Source organism: Canis aureus, chromosome 16 (assembly GCF_053574225.1).
Source record: "Canis aureus isolate CA01 chromosome 16, VMU_Caureus_v.1.0, whole genome shotgun sequence".
NCBI lineage: Eukaryota > Metazoa > Chordata > Mammalia > Carnivora > Canidae > Canis > Canis aureus.
In genome coordinates, this window is record NC_135626.1 from 13,509,294 (window position 1) to 13,530,529 (window position 21,236).

General features: G+C 44.3%; 1 protein-coding gene and 1 non-coding gene across 6 annotated transcripts in view; one reads left to right on the forward strand and one right to left on the reverse strand.

Moving 5' to 3' along the window:
• The first annotated feature begins 7,879 nt into the window (after positions 1-7,879).
• The window catches only part of NCBP3 (nuclear cap binding subunit 3), a 38,396-nt gene continuing 25,039 nt past the window's right edge, over positions 7,880-21,236 (forward strand). For 2 of the 5 annotated variants that reach the window (XM_077851649.1, XM_077851650.1), the window contains exons 1-3: positions 7,880-8,100; positions 10,190-10,255; positions 12,526-12,631. In XM_077851649.1, coding sequence (XP_077707775.1) covers positions 7,918-8,100; positions 10,190-10,255; positions 12,526-12,631 — 355 coding nt within the window. In that variant the 5' untranslated portion in view covers positions 7,880-7,917. Of the gene's footprint in view, positions 8,101-9,578; positions 9,680-10,189; positions 10,256-12,525; positions 12,632-21,236 lie in introns of all 5 variants that reach the window. The other 3 variants (XM_077851651.1, XM_077851647.1, XM_077851648.1) reach the window with 3 other exon arrangements.
• LOC144287275 (U6 spliceosomal RNA) lies at positions 21,112-21,219 on the reverse strand. The gene has a single exon (XR_013355119.1). It is a non-coding gene; the product is annotated as a U6 spliceosomal RNA (small nuclear RNA).

The following is a 21,236-nucleotide window of genomic DNA, read 5'->3' on the forward strand; positions in this document are numbered from 1 at the left end:
AAAGGAGTCCATGACAGAGGGAGGGGGAAACTCTGGCTCTGGAGGGTGAGGATGTAATTCAGTCTCCTGAGCAGGTTCCATGGCCCTTCCTTGGGAAGAACAGGGTGTTTAGGGCCAGTGGGATGCCCATGTTTCCCAGGGGCCTAGGGAGCCCAAGGTCTGATCCTTGGGAGCCATCACCACTCCTCATCACCACAGGAGTCCCTGTGACATGAGCCCAGTGTCTTTACTGGGCCCCTTTAGCCTTGGGCACCGGCATGGGCTTTCTGCCCCCTGCGGTTTCATGCTCACAGTACGCCCTCCGTGGCCATCATGAAGAGTCATCATTGAGGTCAGACTGGCTTGAGCTTGAATCCAAGCTTTCCCATTTAAAGGAAAAGCTGTGTGTGATCTTTGGCAAGCCATTGGAGGAGTCTTGGTTTCCTTATTGGTAGAATGTGGATAATATCAGCACCTCCTCGGGGGGGGTTCTTGCGAAGTTAAATGAAGTCTTTGTGCCAAGCATCTGATGCAGTACTCGGTATATAGTAAATACTCAGCAAGTGAAGCCCTTAAAAGAAAGAAAACTTTCTGCTTCTAGGGCTGTCTGGAACCAGCCTTAGAGGCTCAGCACATCTTGCATGATCGGTATTTACCTATCTGTGGAGTTCCCAGCTAGTTGAAACAAGACCAACCAGGAGACCAAGCCAAAGGCTACCCAGCATGCTGATCAGTTTTGCTGTCTGAGAAGTGGATACCAAAGCTGTTACTGCATGTTTCCTGGTCATCCTGTGAAGGTTTCATGAGTGATTATACCAAACCCTCTCTAAGATGGGCACTGGTAGCCAGACAAAAGTTTCCCCAATGTCAAGACCAATGTGTAGGTCTGTTCTACTTCCTTCCCACTATCTCATTTTCTCAAGTGGTCTCCTGGCCTTAGTCCTTAGGACTCTAATCCATCCTCTTACTGGTTACCAGAGCAATCTTCAGGCACCCACCTGACCATGCCCATCCCTCTCAGAACCCTTCCATGATTCTCCAATGGTCGGCCTGGCATTTGAGGCCCCTGCCATCAGCCCTACTACCCTCTGGATGCTGTCCTGACCACACCCCACACTCCATTCTCTCCTTACTCGCCACAGCTCTTTAGGCCTATCCACTGGAAAACTGCCTTCCCCCATCCCTGCCCCTGCTTGTCAAAGTCAGCCCCACCTCCAAGGGGCTGGTTCATCCCAAGCATTGGTCACCAAGCCCTGGGCCTGGGTTTGATTGGCCACATTGTCATGCTTAAGAACTTTGAATAGGACCACGGGTGTATGATGTCATTTCCCTATGAGGACAGCCACTCTAGGAGGCACACTGTGGTAGGGAAACTGAGGCCCAGGAAACTGGGTCTCACTCAATTACATAGCAAGTCAGGGAAGAACCAGACTACGGCCCAGGTCCCCTGTCCACCCACCCACCCTGTCTGCCCACATCAGCTGCCAGGAAAATGGAGAACTCCACACAGGAAAAGCCTATCTAGGAAAATCAGAGACAGAGGCTGCTCTTCCAAGCCTAACCACACAGGAGAGCTGAGCCTAGGCCAGTGGTGTTTAGCTAGACACTAGGGGGTAGTCTGGGGTTTGTCCTGGAGGCCCTGATAACTTGCAATCTCTTTGGGCTCTGGAACCTGCAGGCACTTTGGTCTCTGCTCCTCCCAATCCCTATCATCCTATATGGTCTCAGCCTGAAATAGAAGAGGGAGGGGGGGGCTAAAGGCAACTGAGGTTTCCAGTTTTCCCAAGGGATCACCCAGACACGTACTGGGATCCATATAAACACCCCACAGATTACTTAGTCCCAGACACACACACAGGCTTGCATACCTGCATAGCCTCCCCTTGGGCAAATAAGCAGGCCTGCCTCCTGGGCCATTGGGACCCTGCCAAGGGAGGCCAGGGGAAGCCATGTGATGCGTGGTACTAGACACTGGGGGTTAACTGAGGCTCAGGAGGAGGCCAGGAGGGTCTGGGGAAGGGTATGCCCTCCATCTCACCTGCAGAACAGAGCCCTGACCTGCAAGGACTCCCTGCACCACTCCAGTCTCCTGCCAGACTGGGTGGCCATAGCTTAAGTGACCATCTCCTATCCGGTCCCCTCTGCCATACACACAAAGAACTGGCTTTGTCCTTGGGCTCTCAGATTCATTTATTTCTCCAGCTAGGATGTCCCAGGGAATGAAGTCTAGATCCTTTCATTCTCCAGGACAGCTGCCAGTCCCCTCCCTGACTTCAAGCTGACCATTCTGTCATTAGCCACCCTAGCTTTGTGGTCACCCTCCCTGCCCTCCCCACTGCCTAAGCCCCCACCATCTCCAAGTCACCTCCTTCAGGAAGCCTTCCCTTGTCTACAACCACAGAGACACCCTTGCACCAAGACTGGAATCAAGGGCCAGGAATTGCAACCACACCCACTGACTAAGTCACTTTCTCAACCTATATCTGCCACTGACTGTTCCACCATGGTGAAGACCATTCAAAGAGCATCTCTCAGCTGTATCACAAGATGGGGTCTTTCCTCCAGGGACCCCGTTCTCTCCACTTGATCCCTAGTAAGGCCATTCTCTGGCCTGTAAATCTCTGGCTTTTTCTGGTCTCCTGTTCCTGCTACTCAGCCTATAAACTAGCTCAGGCCTCCCGTGAAGCTATAACCCAGATTTCCAGCCCCTTGGCTTTCCAAAGGCTACTGCCTCACACTCCTAGGCATGTAGGTGGAAGCCCCTCCCGCCTCCTCTCTCAGATGCCTTCTGCTCTGGCTCTTTTTTTTTCCTGCTACTGCCTGGCTCATTCTGTTCCATTTTCAGCAAGACTGATCACTTTCCTAGCCTCGGTCCATGCAATTGGCTGATGCTGTCTGCATTAAGAGCCTTGTGACACCCCTAACCTCCCTAGCCCTTTGGTCTCCTCAAGAGCCTATCTCCCATGGCCCAGACATGTCTATGCCGACAGAATGGAATGGAATAATGGGGAACTGCAACATAGGAAGGAGCTGGTTAAACCTGTTTACTTGGTCTCCCTGAGTCCAGGGGACCATCACTAAGGCACCTGAACTTTCACAGAAGAGGATCCCCTTGCCCTCAGTTGCTCCCATCTCCTTCTTTAAGACAAGTTGTGCCAATATCTACCCACTTTCCTGGGAAAACCACTCCAAAGCTGAGAGAAGGCTCCCAGCTGTGGTCTGCCTCTCCCATTCTGAATTCAGTCTAAACAGTAGTTACTGGGATGCCTGGTAGGCTCAGCAGTTGAGTGTCTGCCTTTGGCCCAGGTCATGATCCCAGGGTCCAGACTGAGTTCTGCACCGGGCTCCCTATGGGGAGCCTGCTTCTCCTTCTGCCCCGCTTATGTCTCTGCCCGGCTCTCTCTCTTTCTCATGAATAAATAAATAAATCTTAAAAAAAAAAGCAGTAGTTATTAACATGCCTACATGCTAGGATCTTCTAGGAAGCTTTGAAAAAACTCTGATGCCTGGGATCCACCATCAGAGATCCTGATTTAATTGGTCTGGGATATAGTCTGGGTGTCAGGATTTTCTAAAATTAATAGACTTTATTTTTTGGAACAGTATTAGGTTTATAGAAAAGTTGAGAGTAAAGTACAAAGAGTTCTCATATACCCTCTATACCCTCTCAGCCTCCTCTCCTACCCCTCAGGTCCCCTGTTAGTAACATCTTGCCTTACTGTGTATGGTACATTTATTACAACCAATGAGATAGTATTGATACACCATTTACTAAAGACCACGGTTTCCTTCAGAGTCCACTCTGTGTTGTACATTGTATAAGTTTTGACAAAGGTATACCATCACGTATCCATCCACCCTTACAGTTTCATACAGAATAGTTTCACTGCCCTAAGAATCCCCCATGTCCCACCTGTCCATCCCTCCCTCCCCCAACCCCTACCCCTCACCTATATGCCCAACCAAGAACTGAGGTGGTGATGTTGGGAGTGAGGAGGAGGAGGGCAGGCCTGGAGAATGCATACTGAAAAGATCGGTCTGGCTACAGTGTGGAGGAAGGATGAGGGTGGAGGAACCAAAAAAAAAACAAAACAGAAAAATCAATAGGAAAGCCACTGCAGACAAGATAGGATATGATGATGGCTGGGATGGAAAGAATAACGAGGAATGATAGCCAAGAGGATGGAAAGAAGCGGATAGACATGAGGGATATGGAAGAGAACAGGGATGCCATGAGACATTCAAGGGAAGATGTGCAGTAGGCAGTTAGACATTTGGGTTTGGAGCTCAGAGGAGAGAGGAGAATAGAGATGAGGATGTGGGGAACTTGAGGAATGTACGGCAGGAGAACTGGAAGTCATGGATAAGATGGCCTAGACATTGAGTATGGGGTGAGGAGAAAGAGCATCTAGGATTGAGTCCTAAACAACTGTTAATATTGGGTGAAGAGGAAGAACCCGAAAAGGTACTGGAGCAGGAGCAGCAGAGCAGGGAAGGCGAAAAAGGAAAACCAAGTGTGGCTTTTTAATGGAAGAGTGTGTGTAATTTCAAGAACTAGGGAGTGACCAGCAGTGTCCATGATACAGAGTAGTCAGGTCAGATAGAGAAAAGGAGGGAAGACAGTCCTTTCAAGAATTTAGCTGTGTAGGAGGTTGGGCAAGATGGATACAACTCCCTCACTAGGGTCAGCTGCCTCACGAGCTTTCCTTTAACTGTGGACATTTTCCTTAACAACCTGTACATGTTCCAAGGATAGACATGAACTGGGGCATGTGAGGCATGGGGTTGTGTGTACCCAATTTAAAGCTACATTAAAGGACATCTCTGAATAGGCATCACCTCAGGTCACTGGACCATGTTACCAATCCTCCAGTAGCATTTGATTTCATTAGAAGCTTCTATTATCTTTTAATTGCTTTTCCTTTTGTTACCCTAGGAGAGGTAGGCTTCTATTATTTTTATTCCCCTTCTCTATGAATGAGAGAGAGAAAGGAGAAGGTGTGGCCAATTCCCCCAAAAATGGAAGCCTATAGAAGACCATGTTAGTATCCTCCCTTGTCCCCTAGCCTCCATCTTCACAAAATTTTTAAAAGACTTGTCCATACTTTTTCACATTCCACCATTAATCTACCTTCTCCTTCATGGACACTGGTCTCCTCAAGGTTGCCAACAGCCAACAAGCCTCTAGACCCAAGCCAAGTTCTGCTGCATTTGACACTTGATCACTTCCTTTGTGAAATTCTCTCTCCTGTCTGTCCCAGTGTCCCACTCTCCTGGTTTCTACTGTTAATAAGAAATCATCCAGACTTGGAAATAGGAAAAAGAACTAGACTGATGTCCTCTCAGCGTGGTGTCAGGTGTTGTTCAACATGCCAGTTTCACCTGGGGATCATCTGATTTTCTAGGGATGTGTACATTTGCTTGACTTCTGATTCACTATTGATTAGGATGTTTTACGACTCTATGAGGATAGAAGCTAGTTCATAGGGAACTTAAAATGAGTAAATGATTCTTGTCCAATAGCAATGCAAATATTTTCTGTCTGGTAAAAAGGGGAACCCCAAAGTTGCACTTTCTTGCATTGTAGGGCAATAACCTTTGCTGTTAAATTTATTTCAGCATTCCTTTGACCAACTCTGTATTCATTTTCAAATTCTCTTTGAATTAATGTTAACATCTTATGGATGTCCTCATTCATTAATCAATTAATAAAGCTTTGACATGTGTTCATTTTATATTTAAGTCATGTTTTTTGACTTTTTTGAAAATTATTCTTTGCCCCTCCTAGTTCTGCACTGAGGACAGAGGTGAAGGAAATGAGTTAGGGGTAAATTAGGTGACCAAAAAGGAAAGGCACAAAAGGCATTCCTGGCAGGAGTCTCGGAACCCTGGTGTTTGCCTGGTTCCCTGGCTTGCTCTGGATTCCTAATTCTCCTGCCAGCTAGAGGTCCCCCAGGGAACTGGTTTTCCTCTGATCTGTGCTGAACTGCGATGCCTGAATCCTCAAGCAACAAGGCTCCTATCCTGTGGGGAGAGGGTCTGCCCAACTTTCTCTGCTGGCCTCCTGAGGTAACAGCTGAGGAAGGACTGTGTCCGCCCCTCCCCATCCCCCACCTCTGCAGGCCTAGAAAACAAGTGTAATCGTGGGGTGTGTGATTGTCACCCAAAGCACAAAAATATTTCTTCAGTTCTTAAAAATTCATGCAAATGCATTCCATGCATTAATCCAACTTGTAACTATGAGTCCCTTTCTCAAAACAAAACTAGCCCTCTAAAGAGCCCCATCTTGTGTTTGTGCTGTGATTCTGCCCACGTTTCAGAAAAACTTTGATGTGTTGTACTCCTTCTATTGGGGTCCTACATCTACACATATCATTCAACCCTCACAGTCTCCTTTGAGGGGTAATATTATCCCATTTTACTGATGAAGAACCTGAGATATTGAAGGGTTACATAGCTTGCCAAGGTGGCTTATGTGGTGTAAGGGGCAGAGCTAGTCAGTTTGAAACCCAGACACATCTGATGTTGATTATGCTCTCCCTTGGTTTATAATTATTTGTTCCTCCATGGTTCAAGCTAGTAGAGCCTGAGACCCTAGGGGTCCCACTTACACACTCTTCAGATGGGAAGACAGGCCCAGATAGGGGCCAAATCTAGCCTAAGGTAAGGGAGGGAAGGGAAGGTGCAAAATCAGGACTCAAAGCAAAAACTGACCAGTGGTGCCCTCTGGAAGCCTTGAGGAAAATTGAAAATTATTCTTTGCCCCTGTCTCCCAACCAGGTTGTTAGAAATGCTGCAAGAGGGATCCCTGGGTGGTTCAAGCGGTTTAGCACCTGCCTTGGGCCCAGGGTGTGATCCTAGAGATCGGGGATCGAGTTCCACATCAGGCTCCTTGCATGGAGCCTGCTTCTCCCTCTGCCTGTGTCTCTGCCTCTCTCTCTCTCTCTCTCTCTGTCTCTCATGAATAAAAAAATTTTTTAAAAATAAATAAATAAATAAAATCTTTTTTAAAATGCTGCAAGAACATACTCAGGAGTTTACAGTGGACTGAGCTCTGGGGAGTCAGAAAATTGGGGTTTAAGCTCTTGGCTTTTGGGCAGCTCATTGCCCTTCTGAAGTCTCAATATCTGTGTATATAAAATGGGCCACTTATTGGGAGACTCGAAAGAGACAAAGGTTGGCAAGGTAAGTAGGTTGTAAACCTACCAACTGGCTGGAAGTGATAGACCAAGGCTCATTCTGGGCTCTGGAGCCAGACTCCTTAGGCTCAGATTGTTTTTATTGCTTAAATAGCCTGTCACCTGGGTGCTTGGGTGGCTCACTCAGTTGAGCATCCCACTCTTGATTTCAACTCAGGTCTTGATCTCTGAGTTTTGAGTTTAAGCCCCCCATTGAGCTCCATGCTCTACGTGGAGATAGATAGATAGATAGATAGATAGATAGATAGATAGATGATAAGTAAAATAAATGGCCTGTCACCGTGAAATTTCTATGCCTCAGTTTCCTCATACATGAAATGGGAGTAATAACAGCACCTATTAAATAGAGTTGTAAGATATCAAGCACTCAGAACAGTCACTGACACATAGTGATCATGCAGTAACGCTGCCTTTTATAACAGGTTCACTGTCGAAGGCGTGCCTATCCTCGAAGCGCGACCGCAGGGACCTCCCCCCGGCGGCCCCCGCCCCTCCCGCAGGCCCGGCCCCCAGTCCCCCGACTCGGGCCCGCCTTCTCCTCACCGCGTCCCGCTCCAGCTGTCCTGGGTCCCTCCCGCCACCAGGGGGCGGCGGCGCTGAGGGGGAGGGGTGTGGCGCTTCTAGCCGCAGCAGGCGACACTCTAGGGAGCAGCGGCCGCTGCTCTATGGCCAGTGGCGGCGGCGCTCTAGCCGGCGAGTGTGCGAGGCGGGCTCTCAGTGGTGCGGCCGGCAGGCGGCTATGGCGGCCGTACGGGGCCTGCGAGTGTCGGTGAAGGCAGAGGCCCCGGCGGGGCCGGCCCTGGGGCTCCCGTCGCCTCAGGCGGACTCTGGTTTGGAGCGTGGCGAGCCGGAGCCCATGGAGGTGGAGGAGGGCGAGCTGGAGATTGTGCCGGTGCGGCGCTCCCTGAAGGAGCTGATCCCGGTACGGGCTGGGGGCGGGGGCGAGGAGGAGGTCGCCGAGCTGGGGCCCCCGGGGCCCGGCGGCCGGAAGGGGAGGAGGCCGGCGCCGGGGCCGGGGAAGTCGGGGGAAAGGGAAAGAGGGGAGGGAGCGCCCAGGGGGCGGAGGCGCGGGGCTCGGGGAGAGACGGGGAGTGGGAGAAGGGGCGCCGGGCGCCCGGAAATAGGTGTGGAGGGGCTGGAGATGGGGGAGCCTGGGGGTGCTGAGGACACCCCCTTTGCCGCCTCCGAGCCAGGCTGTGCAGGGGCGGCGGGCAGGGCGGGCTGGGGCTGTCTGGGGGCGCGAGGTGAATCACGGTGGGGCCCCGGGCCGGGACGCCGGCGTCAGAGTCTCCGGTGGAGCTCCTGTTGGTTCAGCGGAGCGCTCGCGGCTCCTCTTGGAGGGTCGGACTTGTCAGCTGCAGAAACTTCGGGTTTCTTTTGTGACTTGAGAGTCCTCCCGGCCCCATTCTCCTTGCTCTGTAGCACCTACACCTGGCCGCAAACACGTGACCCTTAGTGAGACCCAAACAGGCGAACCAGCGGGGGCGGGGCGTGCTCCGTCTCTTAGCACCTAGCGGGGGAGTGAGAGGGGCTTTGCTTTTGGTTCGGTGGTCCTGTGTTGGGTTCTGAGGCCTGATCTCGGGCCTGCATGGCTCTTATGTATGTACTCGGTTTCTCGTCTGACATGAACCCCTTTTTTACCATGTCAGCAAAGTCTGGCTTTTTAAACCGAAATTGTGGGAAAAGGGAAAGAAGATGGGATCACTAAAGACAGTAAACGATAAAGGACCCTAGTAACAACAGTTAACATGGTGGCTTTTTACCATTTACTACGTTACGTTGTTTAAGTATCACTGTAGTTGTGAAGTAGATCGCATCCTTTATTCGTTCGGTGCAACATGTGGTTACCGCATCCCTACTATGTGCCAGGCACAATGTAGGCACTCGTCAAGATCAAGATCAAAGTCTTCCCTGGCGTTTATGTTTTAGTTGGAAGACACAAATAAAGAATTTCTAATAGTGGTAAGTGCTTTGAAGAAAGTAAAACACGTTAACGGGACAGGAGTGCAGAAGACAGGGAAGGTGTGCAGAGCAAGAAGCCAAATGGTAGGGGATGGTCAGGGAGGTGGTTTCAGATACTGACATTTAAGCTGAACCCTGACTGACAAAAAGGAGCCAACCACGTGCAGAACATATTCCCAGCAGGGGCGACAGCAGGTGCAAAGGCTCTGAGATGGGAACAAAATTGTTTTGTTGGAGAAATGGTAAGTTCCGTAGAGCAAATGGGAGAGCCGTTAAAGAGGTCAGGAAGGTAGGCAGATACTGTGGAGGAAACCCAGGCCCGGAGAGGCGAAAGGAATTGTACAGTGTTGTGTAATTAGTGAATCTCAGAGCTGTGACTTCAGTCTTCGGCTTCCAAATCCCATCCTCTTTTCATTGCACTGTGCTGTGTTTTCCCAGGAGGTCTAGGTGAGTCTGGAGTTTCTGCATTTTGGTGAAGACTTGTGCTCCACCTGGTGGCCTGATACGATGAATTTGTCCTATGTGGGCTGGGGAGATGAGTGAGTGTGCCTTACTTAACTTGGACCTTTTTCATGAAAGCCTGTATATTTTCATTTACATAAATACCTTAAGCAGATGGATTTGGTTAAGGTTTGGGACAGGATCTGATCTAGAAAAGACTTTTTGTTAGAGTGGTTGATTGCTTACTACCCGAAGTTACTGAGACACACTTCCTCATAATAAAGGGTTGTCAGAGTGAGGAAGGATTGCTGAAAGGAATGACTATCCAAAAGGAATCTGTTGCAGGGCTGTCTATTATTATGTGTTTTTCTTCAGTTTTTTTTTTTTTTTTTAAGATTTTATTTACTTATTCATGAGAGACAGAGAGAGAGAGAGGCAGAGACACAGGCAGAGGGAGAAGCAGGCTCCATCCAGGGAGCCTGATGTGGGACTCGATCCCGGGACTCCAGGATCAGGCCCTGGGCTGAAGGCAGCGCTAAAGCGCTGAGCCACCGGGCTGCCCCTTCTTCAGTTCTCTTAGCATTTCTTAATCTTTCTCCGTGCGTTAGGACACAAGCAGAAGATATGAAAACAAGGCTGGTAGCTTCATCACCGGAATTGATGTTACCTCCAAGGTAAGACACCATAATTTATTTATTCATTTTGATAAGCAGGTGAACTTAATGGATGTGGCCCCTAGAACTTGTGAAACACCAGTTACTCTTTACCTCCTTTTTTCTTTTGTTGTTTGACTAAAAGTTTTTTTTTTTTTTTTAAGATTTTATTTATTCATTAGAGACACAGAGAAGCAGAGACCTAGGCAGAGGGAGAGCAGGCTTCCTGTGGGAAGCCCGATGTGGGACTCGATCCTGACCCCAGGATCACGCTGTGAGCCCAAGGCAGATGCTCAACTGCTGAGCCATCCAGGCGTCCCCATTTTTTTTAACTTAAATTTTGGATTACACAATGATGTGTTCATTCATCCTGAAAACATACAGGCAGCATTTGTGTTCTTATATTATGAAAAGGTAAAATCCATGTACCTAGTTGCCTGTGCTTAACCATATCTAAGAAAAAGTTCTGTACTGGGAATGCTTTTTTTTATGCTATGTCTATTCTTTAAAAATGTGTATGCTGTGTCCACTTTAATGAAACAAAACATGAAAAATACTTGGCATATAGTAGGCTATTAGTATAAATGTCTTTATTCTTCACTGGTTGCAGGCTTAGAAAAATAGAGTTTCCTGATTCTGTGGCTGTCTAAACTTTGAAAGCCAAGTCAGCTGAATTATTCTCAGTACCCGGGAGTATTGCCTTTTATCTAGTGATTGCTATTACTAAATTACCAGCTTTCCTATAACTCTTTACAGAGCCTAAACTATTATTTTCCCTGTTATAAACAGTCAGGATGCATTTGTTGCTTTAATTGGTGATATCCAACTTAGACATTCATTTTGATTTTAAAGTGTGCAGTTAAGTTTAGAACAGAATTTCGCATTATGATTCTGAATAATAGTAGTGTTTAACTATATTGGGCATATAATAATATGTCATGCTTATCTTTTTTTATATTTTATCTGGGTCTCAATCTTAGATTCCTTAAAGGCCAAAAGAAAGACCTTGTCATCTTTTAGACAGGCAAGAAAATAGAATAAAATGAAGATGTTGGGGTTCCCTGGGTGGCTCAGCGGTTTAGCGCCTGCCTTCGGCCCAGGGCATGATCCTGGAGTCCTGGGATCGAGTCCCGCATCAGGCTCCTGCATGGAACCTGCTTCTCCCTCTGCCTGTGTCTCTGCCTCTCTCTCTCTCTGTCTCTCATGAATAAATAAATAAAATCTTAAAAAAATAAAATAAAATAAAATAAAATGAATTATTATTTCAATTATTGTAATTGAAAAAGTAGATTGTTCTGTTCTTACTCTGGTACAGTTGCCATTGTATGAAACATGTATGAGGGAAAGGGTGGTAGCCCCAGAATTGGTACTTAAGTTGTTATTAGGAGAAGGTAGTTTTGTTGTTTGCACTGGGAAGAGCTGAGTGAAGAAAATTTAGTATAACAAAGTGTTGCTGCTTTACCAATCTCACAAGCTTTCTTGTAGTCAGACCTTCAATTAGTGTGGCAGAGTCAATGTACAATTAGTGCAGAGTTCCTAAGAGCTATTGGAAACCCACAGTTGGGCCTGGATTTATTTTAGCTCTTGGAGAAAAACTTGTGAAGCTGATTAGTTTGTTTTTCAGTGAAGTATCAGTGCTTCTTGTCACTTAAAGATGAAAACTGGCAATTCCATGGATGCAAGCCTAGAATAGAGAGAGTTTCTGTGCTTCAAAATGTTATTTTTAAACAGGGAAAACACTTTACGGAGTGGACTGCTCAGGCAGACATAATGTGATAGGTGTGATTACCATGCACACAGATGACGTGAAATGGGGGTGGTGGTTGGGCTTCTAGAAACAGCACTGAGATCAGAAGATTGTGCCCCCCCCCACACACACACAACTAGCCAAAGTATCTCCAGCAAACCTTTTGACTTTTTTTGTACCTCAATTTCTGCATCTGGAAAAATGGAGTGAGATTGTTTGTATGATTGCTAATAATAAATAAAATGTCAGAGAACGAAACATTCATTACTCATTGAATCAACAAATACTCATTGAATTCCTACTATGCCCCAGACACAGTGATAGCCATTGAATCATGGTGATTATTACAAATTTTAGCAGTATTAGTATATATTCTCCCAGTCATTGACTGTGAATACCCAGTTCTCTGCAAAAATTATTAAAGGCATAATGTTGCTTATTTCTTTTGATTTATTTTCTGGTTGTCATTGAAACATCATGTTGCATTTGTGATTTAACTTTCCTCCTCCATGTGTCACTTCTTTGGCTTTTCCTTACCTTCTAGGAAGCAATTGAAAAGAAAGAACAGCGAGCCAAGCGTTTCCATTTTCGATCAGAAGTAAATCTTGCCCAAAGAAATGTAGCCTTGGACAGAGACATGATGAAGAAAGGTACAATGTGTTTGGGGTTATTTTTCCACATTTCCCCAGAGAATGGCTTTTCCCTGCCATGGCCTCGCCTTGCATGTCTAGTCCTCATCCAAACACTCCCAAAGGAAGGGACTTGCAAAGCCTCCATTTCTGAGGTGATGTGTTTGAAGTTGTGCCACTGTTAGCTGTGTCTTTAGATGCTGTAGCTGGGAAGAAAAAGATTGTTGTGTTTGAGAAAGCCAAGGGAGGTCACCTCGATAGTGGCAGAGCTGAGATTACAACTTACACTTCTACAGACTCTTACTCATTTTTTACTTTTATTACAGAAGTGTTAACTTTTCTTTGCCTTTAAATGTAATGGAATTGTGGGGTGTCTGACTGGCTCAGTCATTTAAATGTCTGACTCTCGGTTTCCACTCAGGTGAGTGACATCTCAGAGTCATGAGATCCAGCCCCACATTGGGCTCTGCATTAGTGCTGTCAGCTCAAGTCTCTCCCTCTCCCTTTGTCCCTCCTCCCTGCATGCTCGCTTGCTTGAGCATATGCACTCTCTCTAAAATAAATAAATCTTTTTAAAAAAAGTAATGGAAGTGTATCACACTGATACTTTTTTTTAGAGGAATCAGAGAGATAACTGGGATTGGTAGGGGAAAGCCATTAATACTTGTGTGATACAGGCTTAGAATTTTATTTTTGTGGTTTTTTTTTTTTTAATTTATTTTTTATTGGTGTTCAATTTACTAACATACAGAATAACCCCCAGTGCCCGTCACCCATTCACTCCCACCCCCCGCCCTTCTCCCCTTCTACCACCCCTAGTTCGTTTCCCAGAGTTAGCAGTCTTTACGTTCTGTCTCCCTTTCTGATATTTCTCACACATTTCTTCTCCCTTCCCTTATATTCCCTTCACTATTATTTATATTCCCCAAATGAATGAGAACATATAATGTTTGTCCTTCTCCGACTGACTTACTTCACTCAGCATAATACCCTCCAGTTCCATCCACGTTGAAGCAAATGGTGGGTATTTGTCATTTCTAATAGCTGAGTAATATTCCATTGTATACATAAACCACATCTTCTTTATCCATTCATCTTTAGTTGGACACCGAGGCTCCTTCCACAGTTTGGCTATAGTGGCCATTGCTGCTAGAAACATCGGGGTGCAGGTGTCCCGGCGTTTCATTGCATTTGTATCTTTGGGGTAAATCCCCAACAGTGCAATTGCTGGGTCGTAGGGCAGGTCTATTTTTAACTGTTTGAGGAACCTCCACACAGTTTTCCAGAGTGGCTGCACCAGTTCACATTCCCACCAACAGTGTAAGAGGGTTCCCTTTTCTCCGCATCCTCTCCAACATTTGTTGTTTCCTGCCTTGTTAATTTGCCCCATTCTTGCTGGTATATTTTTGTGTTTTATTAGAGTAAATATTTTGCCTCCTAAAACTTACCCTGAATTATATATGGTAATCTGCCTCAGTCTTCCAAAGCAATTTATAAGTAAAAGGAAAAATTATTATTTTTTTGGTTTACAGCCCATCTTATTCCACTCTAATATAAATCCACCAATGCAAAAGGTATTTGCAAATTTGGGTATTTGTGAAGGGCTTAATAGGCATCTGTAATATCCTTAATAGTCATTCCTCTGAATGCATGTTAAAGGTCTCTGCTTTGCTGTAAGTTTCTCTTGGAACTTGCTGTCTTACTAGGCACTATGTTAATTAGCACATTATACATTTGTTTCTTATTCATTTCTCACAACCCTATGAGGAGTATGTTTTTATCCCTATTTTACAGAGAAAGAAACAGGCTCAAAAAAAGTTAATAAACGCCCAGGATTACACAACTAGTAAAAGTAGAATCAGGATTTGAACACAGGTTTTCTGACTCTAAAGCCTTCCTCTTAATTACTTTGCTCTGTTGCTTTATAATAAGTAGATGATACCATAAACCCAAACCTCCTCAGTTCATCCCAGTGGACAGAGTACCCTGGATACAGAGTTCAACTCTAGATGCTACTTTACTCTTTTTCTGGATCATGAGTTCAAGTTGGAAATATGACCTTGCTTCCCATGCAGGCTGGGTTTCCAGGCATCTGCTGAGTGGATTTCGGTTTTAGGAAAACAGAACAGCTGTGCAGCTTGGCATTTATGTGCCTGTATAGTCTGGGCTCAAGTAGACCTCTGAGGCCTCTCTTATAACTTCACCTTTAAGCACCATAGTTTCACCACACCTGCTTACCTCTAGTCCTGTGAACATTTCTTGTGTGTCATCTTGCCTCTGATCTTACTCATGCCCTTCAATCTGTTGATTATCCCTTCCTTGTCTTATGCTTTATCTGGTTCAGATGTCACTTTCTCCGTAAAGCATCCCTAATCACCCACTCAAATTTCTCTTCCACCTCTTTTGGAGCTCTTTAAGGTGCTGAGCCCTCCTGGAATTCAGTTTCTTTGTGAATGTGGGCAAGTTATTGAACCTTTTTAGGTCTCAGTCTCCTTGTCTGTAAAGTGGGAAAATGACACCTACCTGGAAAGGATCACTTTCAGGGTTAAGTCTTAATTTAAAAAAAACAAAAACAAAAACAAAAAAGTTTTGTTTTTTCAGAAAAGCAATCCTGATCTCATGGTTCTAAAGATATTTTTAAAAAGCAGTAGATTTATGTGGGATGTTGGCTGGAGCAAGTTGCTCCTTACAACTTGTTTTTCATCTAGGAGGCAGCATGGCATCCTAATGGATAGGGTTGCTACTCTGGAGAACTCTGGAGAACCCTGATGATCTATCCCAGATCAATTTAAAGAGCAAGAAGTGGGGTTGTAAAGGTCCCAGAGATAGTTTTTTCTTTTGTGTCTCCCCAGGTAATTCTAATGTACAGTCAGGATTGAGAGCCTTAAATATGGTTAAGAGCATAGGTTCTGAAGGCTGACCTGTCGCTTTCTAGCTCTATGACCTTGGACAAATTATTTAGCCTCTAAGCTGCAGTTTCCTCATCTGGAAAGACAGATTGATAGTGTTTGTATAGGGTTTTTGAGAGGCTTTATTAAAATATTACAGTTCTCAGGGTACCTGGGTGGCTCATTTGATTAAGCCTTTGGCTCTGTTCATGATCCTGGGGCTCTGCGGCATCACGCTCTCTGCTCAGTGATGAGTCTGCTTCTCCCTCTGCCTGTTTCCTTGCTCATGTTCATCCTTTCTCTATCTCAAAAAAAATAGTTAAAAAAAAATTACAGTTCTTAAAGTAGCATATAGTAAGTGCTCAGTAAATGTTGTTATCATTATCTGATGTTCTCTGTCTTCCATTCAGTCATCTAAGTGGCCTAGCCTCTAGGGAGGATAGGGACATTGGGATAAGTATCTTGACTCCCGCAGCCATACCAGGTGTCAAGTTATTTCTTCTTATTATTATTATTAATTCCAACAATAATAAAAGATAACCATAATAAGAGTCTCATGCTCTACCAATTGAGCTAGCCGGGTGCTTAACCACTAATAAATGCTTATAAGTTTTTTTTTGTTTTTAAGATTTTATTTATTCATGAGAGACACATTGAGATAGAGAGGGAGAAACATAGGCAGAGGGAAAAGCAGGCTCCATGCAGGAAGCCCGATGTGGGACTCGATCCTGGAACTCCAGGATCACGCCCTGAGCCGAGGGCAGAAGCTCAAATGCTTAGCCACCCAAGGTCCCATAAATGCTTATTATATGCTGGTCATTCTGCTGTATGGTTAACTTATCCTTTGAGCAGTGGTGTGAGGGGAGAGTATTCATTGTTTTACTGATGAGGAAACTAAGGTGCTGAGAGCTTGAGAAGCTCATTCAGGTCTTACAGGTAGGTAAGTAGCAAGGCTAGGATTTGAAGGCTAGTCTGACAGAAGCCTGTGTTCCTAACTCCTCTGCCAGCATTCAGGGGTGTAGTTTAGGATATGTTGCACTAGACCATTCTGCATCGAGTTCTTACTACTCTTAGGTGATTCAGTGTCAAGCAGCTTCAGTCTCCTTTTCCCCAAGATCCAAGCTGTCATGGTTGGAAGGGACCTAGAGGTCATCTAGACCAACCTCCTGCCCGGTGCTGCAGGCCTTTTGGCAAGGTTGTCAATGGTTTTTTGACCTCTGCTTGAATGTTTCCTACTGGTAGCACAAGAACTTTTTATGAAGCAGTCAGTCTTATGTTTGGATACTTCCTCATTTTGAGCAGAAACTGCTTTCTAGTAATTTCTCTTAGGTACTGTGTGACTCTTAGAACAGCATTAAGTCTTTTCCTCATACACACAGTAAACCTTCTGGTGAGGGAATGGGCAGCCCATGCCCTAAACTTTTCTTTATGTGACATGACTTTCTGATCTCCTTTCCAGTCTCCAAATGCCCTACATAAGGAGAGGTGTAGATTCTAGATATGGTTGGATTCATGGAGAGTGTGGAGTATGGCAGGACTGTTACTGTAGTCTTTGTCCTAGCTGTCATAGTTTTGTATTAATCTCCTAGTCAACCTAAGCACCCAACGCTTTTCCCCAAGGAATTGTACCCATCAAAACAGTCTTCTCATCTTGTACTTGAGGTACTTCTAAAAATTTACCTTTTTAGGGACGCCCAGGTGGCTCTGCAGTTAAGCGTCTGCCTTCAACTCAGGTCATGATCCTGGAGTCCTGGGATCGAGTCCCACATTGGGCTCCCTGCATGGAGCCTGCTTCTCTCTCTGTCTCTGCCTCTCGCTCTCTCTGAATTTATTCTCTCATGAATAAATAAAATCTTTTTTTAAAAAAATTACCTTTTTGTTTATCCTTATCAATTTGCACCCTGTTGATTTCAAGACTATTTCAGACTATGGAGTTGATTTTATCTTAGCTCTTTCAACATTTTACTATACTTCTCACTTTGGTATGCATGGCTCTTACATCCTTATCTTGTTGGTAAATCAAGATAATCCTGTATCATGCCATGAAAAAGATTCATGAATTATTAGTCTTAATTTATTATGTTATCAGGCCCACATTTCATTTTATTGTCATGAGGAACTAGGTAACATGCTTTAATGAACTTGAGGTAGAACACCTTCTGTGGTATCCTTTGAATTTCTTGGTCTGGTAATCCTAGGCAAAAAGAAAGAGATTAGTGTAAAGTCTTATTTTGGGAAAGACCTAGTTACTTAAGAGATGATAAGTTCTGTCCAGTCCTGGGACTCCAGGATCACACCCTGGGCCGAAGGCAGGTGCCCAACTGCTGAGCCACCCAGGTGTCCTGTCCAATAAGCCTTTAAAGATTGATTGATTGATTGATTGATTATGATAGAGAGAGAGAGAGAGAGAGAGGCAGAGACACAGGAGGAGGGAGAAGCGGGCTCCATGCTGGGAGCCTGACGCGGGACTCAATCCCGGGACTCCAGGATCGCGCCCTGGGCCAAAGGCAGGCGCCAAACCGCCGAGCCACCCAGGGATCCCCCACAATAAGCCTTTAAAAAAAAAAAATTCAGAGAATGACATCTTTTCAGTCTGTGATTTTGGGAGTAATTCTCTTTTCCTCTTATGAAAATCAGTACATGATTAACTCTTCTGTTAATTGTTAGAATAGCACAATAGAGCAACAGTTTTGCCTTTTTCCTTGCATCATCTTCCCAAAGCAGTGTTGCTCCAAACACTTAAAAAACAGGGATGCCTGGGTGGCTCAGCGGTTGAGCGTCTGCCTTTGGCTCAGGGCATAATCTTGGGTCCAGGGATCGAGTCCCACATCAGGCTTCCTGTGAGAAGCCTGCTTCTGCCTCTCCCTATGTCTCTGCCACTCTCTCTGTCTCTCATGAGTAAATAAATAAAATTTTTAGAATTTTAAAAAATATTTTTAAAAATAAAGTAAAATAAAAACAAAAAACAGGGACACCTGGGTGGCTCAGTGGTTGAGCAATTGCCTTCGGCTCAGGGTGTGATCCTAGGGACTGGGATTGGATCCTGCGCCAGGCTCCTTGTGGGGAGCCTGCTTCTTCTCCCTCTGCCTGTATCTCTGCCTCTCTCTGTCTCTCATGAATAAATAAATAAAATCTTAAAAAAGAAAAAGAAAAACAAAGCCATTAGCATTTTGGATGAGCCCATTTACTCTGGACTCTACTAGCCTTTTGCTCATTACACATTATACAAACAGTTCATGTTCACCAAAGAAAATTTGGAAAGTAGAGTAAGAAGAAACATTGCCCACAGCCTACCACCCAAACCCAGTCCTTGTCAGCATTTTGTGTATTTCCTTCTAACCCTTTCTGGGTGTGGACTTTTTATTTTTGTTACTCATTTTGTAGTCCTGTTGGTTTTTTTCCTTTTTATTTCATAGCTGATCATCAGCATTTTCCATGTTATTATAAGCCTAATGTTAGTTGTCTAGATTTTTATATTTCTTACATTCATTCTCTTAGTCACTAGTAATTTACTCTTTATCTACCAAGTTTGTTCTTTGGCAAGTTATGTTCCTCCAGAGCTCTGCTGCCTTTTCTTTTTTTGAGATCACCTCTCCTATTTTGAGGTCCTGTATTTAGTGTCTTCTAAAGTTTTTGATCATTTCAATCTGAGGCCTACTTTTTCTCTGAATTTGCAGAAATCTGCTTTTCTAAAAACTTGAGCTTTGTGTCCTACTATCTGTCATTCATTGTTTTCTTTCCTTTTAGAAAATCCAAGGTGATTCCCTTACCACATTGCTTATAATAAGTCAGTGCTCAGTAAACGTCCAGTCCTCATTTCCGAGTGCTTGTGTTCACTGCCACGTCAGCAATTAGCCATTTCTCATTGGTTGGATATAAATCTAGTGCCTTTTTTGTTGTTTTATTTTAGGCAGTGACATTGTCAGCAAGGTGAGAAAGTATTGAGCATTCTTTTTTGGCAGTCTTCCATGGAATCTTGAGCTTAACGAAGTTTCTATCTGCAATGGGTCTTACTATTGTCACTGTCAGTCAGTTTGGTTCTCTTTGGAGAATGAACCTTTCTTATCCTCCAGTTAACGGAGTATTTTTTCTCTTCAACAATAAGGCTTTCACATTTTTTTTTCATTTTTGCCTGCTTCTTTTGAGCAAGATTGTCCGTTGCCCATTTCTAGATTTTATGTCACTCTCTACTTCAAAATATAGACATCTGAAGCTAGAAGCTTTGTGCCTTATACTTTTTTCCTTTTGTTTTTAAGCTGTTTCCTCACCTGTAGGATTTTTTAAATGTTTTGATCAGTGCTGTGATACTCTTGATATTTATTTTTGTCATTTTTTCGGTCTTTATTTTCTCTGCTAGTCTCATTTATGACTAAATCATTGTTATCAGATCAACAAGTCTCCAACAAGGTATTATTTCTCTGATCCTCAGTCTGTGCCCATTATCATCATCAGGAGCTCTTCCTGTTATTTGTCACCTTTTTTAGAACTATGTCTTTACTTCTCATAGGATTTCTTCTTCCAAAATCGTGATTTAGCTTAGATAACTAAGAAGGCATCTGTCCAGTGTGGACATCCACCTCATTAGTATTTGGACTCTGTTCCTGTTGAACTGCTTGTCACTAATGAGGACTTGCCAGAGTTCATAAGTCTTGATGGTATCTCTATCTTCATAAATCTGGCTGGCAGGAAAGCACTTACCTGATTTAGTCTGACTATATGTACATGGTTTCTAACTAAACCTATCTTTTACTCTTCAAGATGGCAAAACAACAAATATTTAAACATTTTTTATCTGAAAGTATTTGCATACTATTAAGTAAATACTTTTAAATTGATTTGTTTTTGCTTTTTTTTTTTTAAGATTTATTTATTGAGAGAGAAAGAGTGAGCACATGCAAGCAGGGAAGGGGCAGAAGGAGAGGAGAGAATCCCAAGCAAATTCCCTGCTGAGCATGGAGCCCAATGTAAAGGCTGGATCCCACCACCCATGAGGTCATTACTTGAGCTAAAATCACTGGTCAGATGCTTAACCAACTCAGTTATCCAGATGTCCCTAGGTTCATTTGTTTTAAAAAGACATGAAGACATACTTGGGAGTAATGGACATTGAATTCTTAACAGAATTACTTCAGAGAAGGGAGGGAGAGAAGTGACTTGGAGAAGTTACACAGGCCCCAGTTTTATATGTAATGTTTCCTTTGCCTCAAATCTTTTTAAGAAATTAAGGATAAAGTTAGGTAGTAGATACACGGGTATTTAAAACATTTTTGTTGATATATTTGCGTATTTCAAAGATTAAGTGAGATATGTACTAAAGTATTCAGCAAGAAATTAACACAATCCTGGTAAGGCTGAGGTTCTTTTTTTGGAGGGTCTGGCTTTTATTTTTAATTTTATTATTATTATTTTTTCATCACTGTACTTGTACTCTTTAATCCTCATCACCTATTTCACCCATCCCTCCACCCCCAGGCACTCTGATAACCATTAAGAGTCTGTTTCTTGGTTTCTCTCTCTTTTTTTTTCCTTTGCTTGTTTCTTTGTTTCTTAAATTCCACATGTGAATGAAAAGGTATTTGTCTTTCTCTGACGGACTTATTTTGCTTAGCATTAAAAAATATGGAAGGCTTCACAAATTTGTGGTATTATCTTTGCTTAGGGGCCATGCTAATCTTCTCTGTATTATTCCAATTTTAGTATATGTGCTGCTGAAGCAAACACTCTTCTGCCATTCTTAA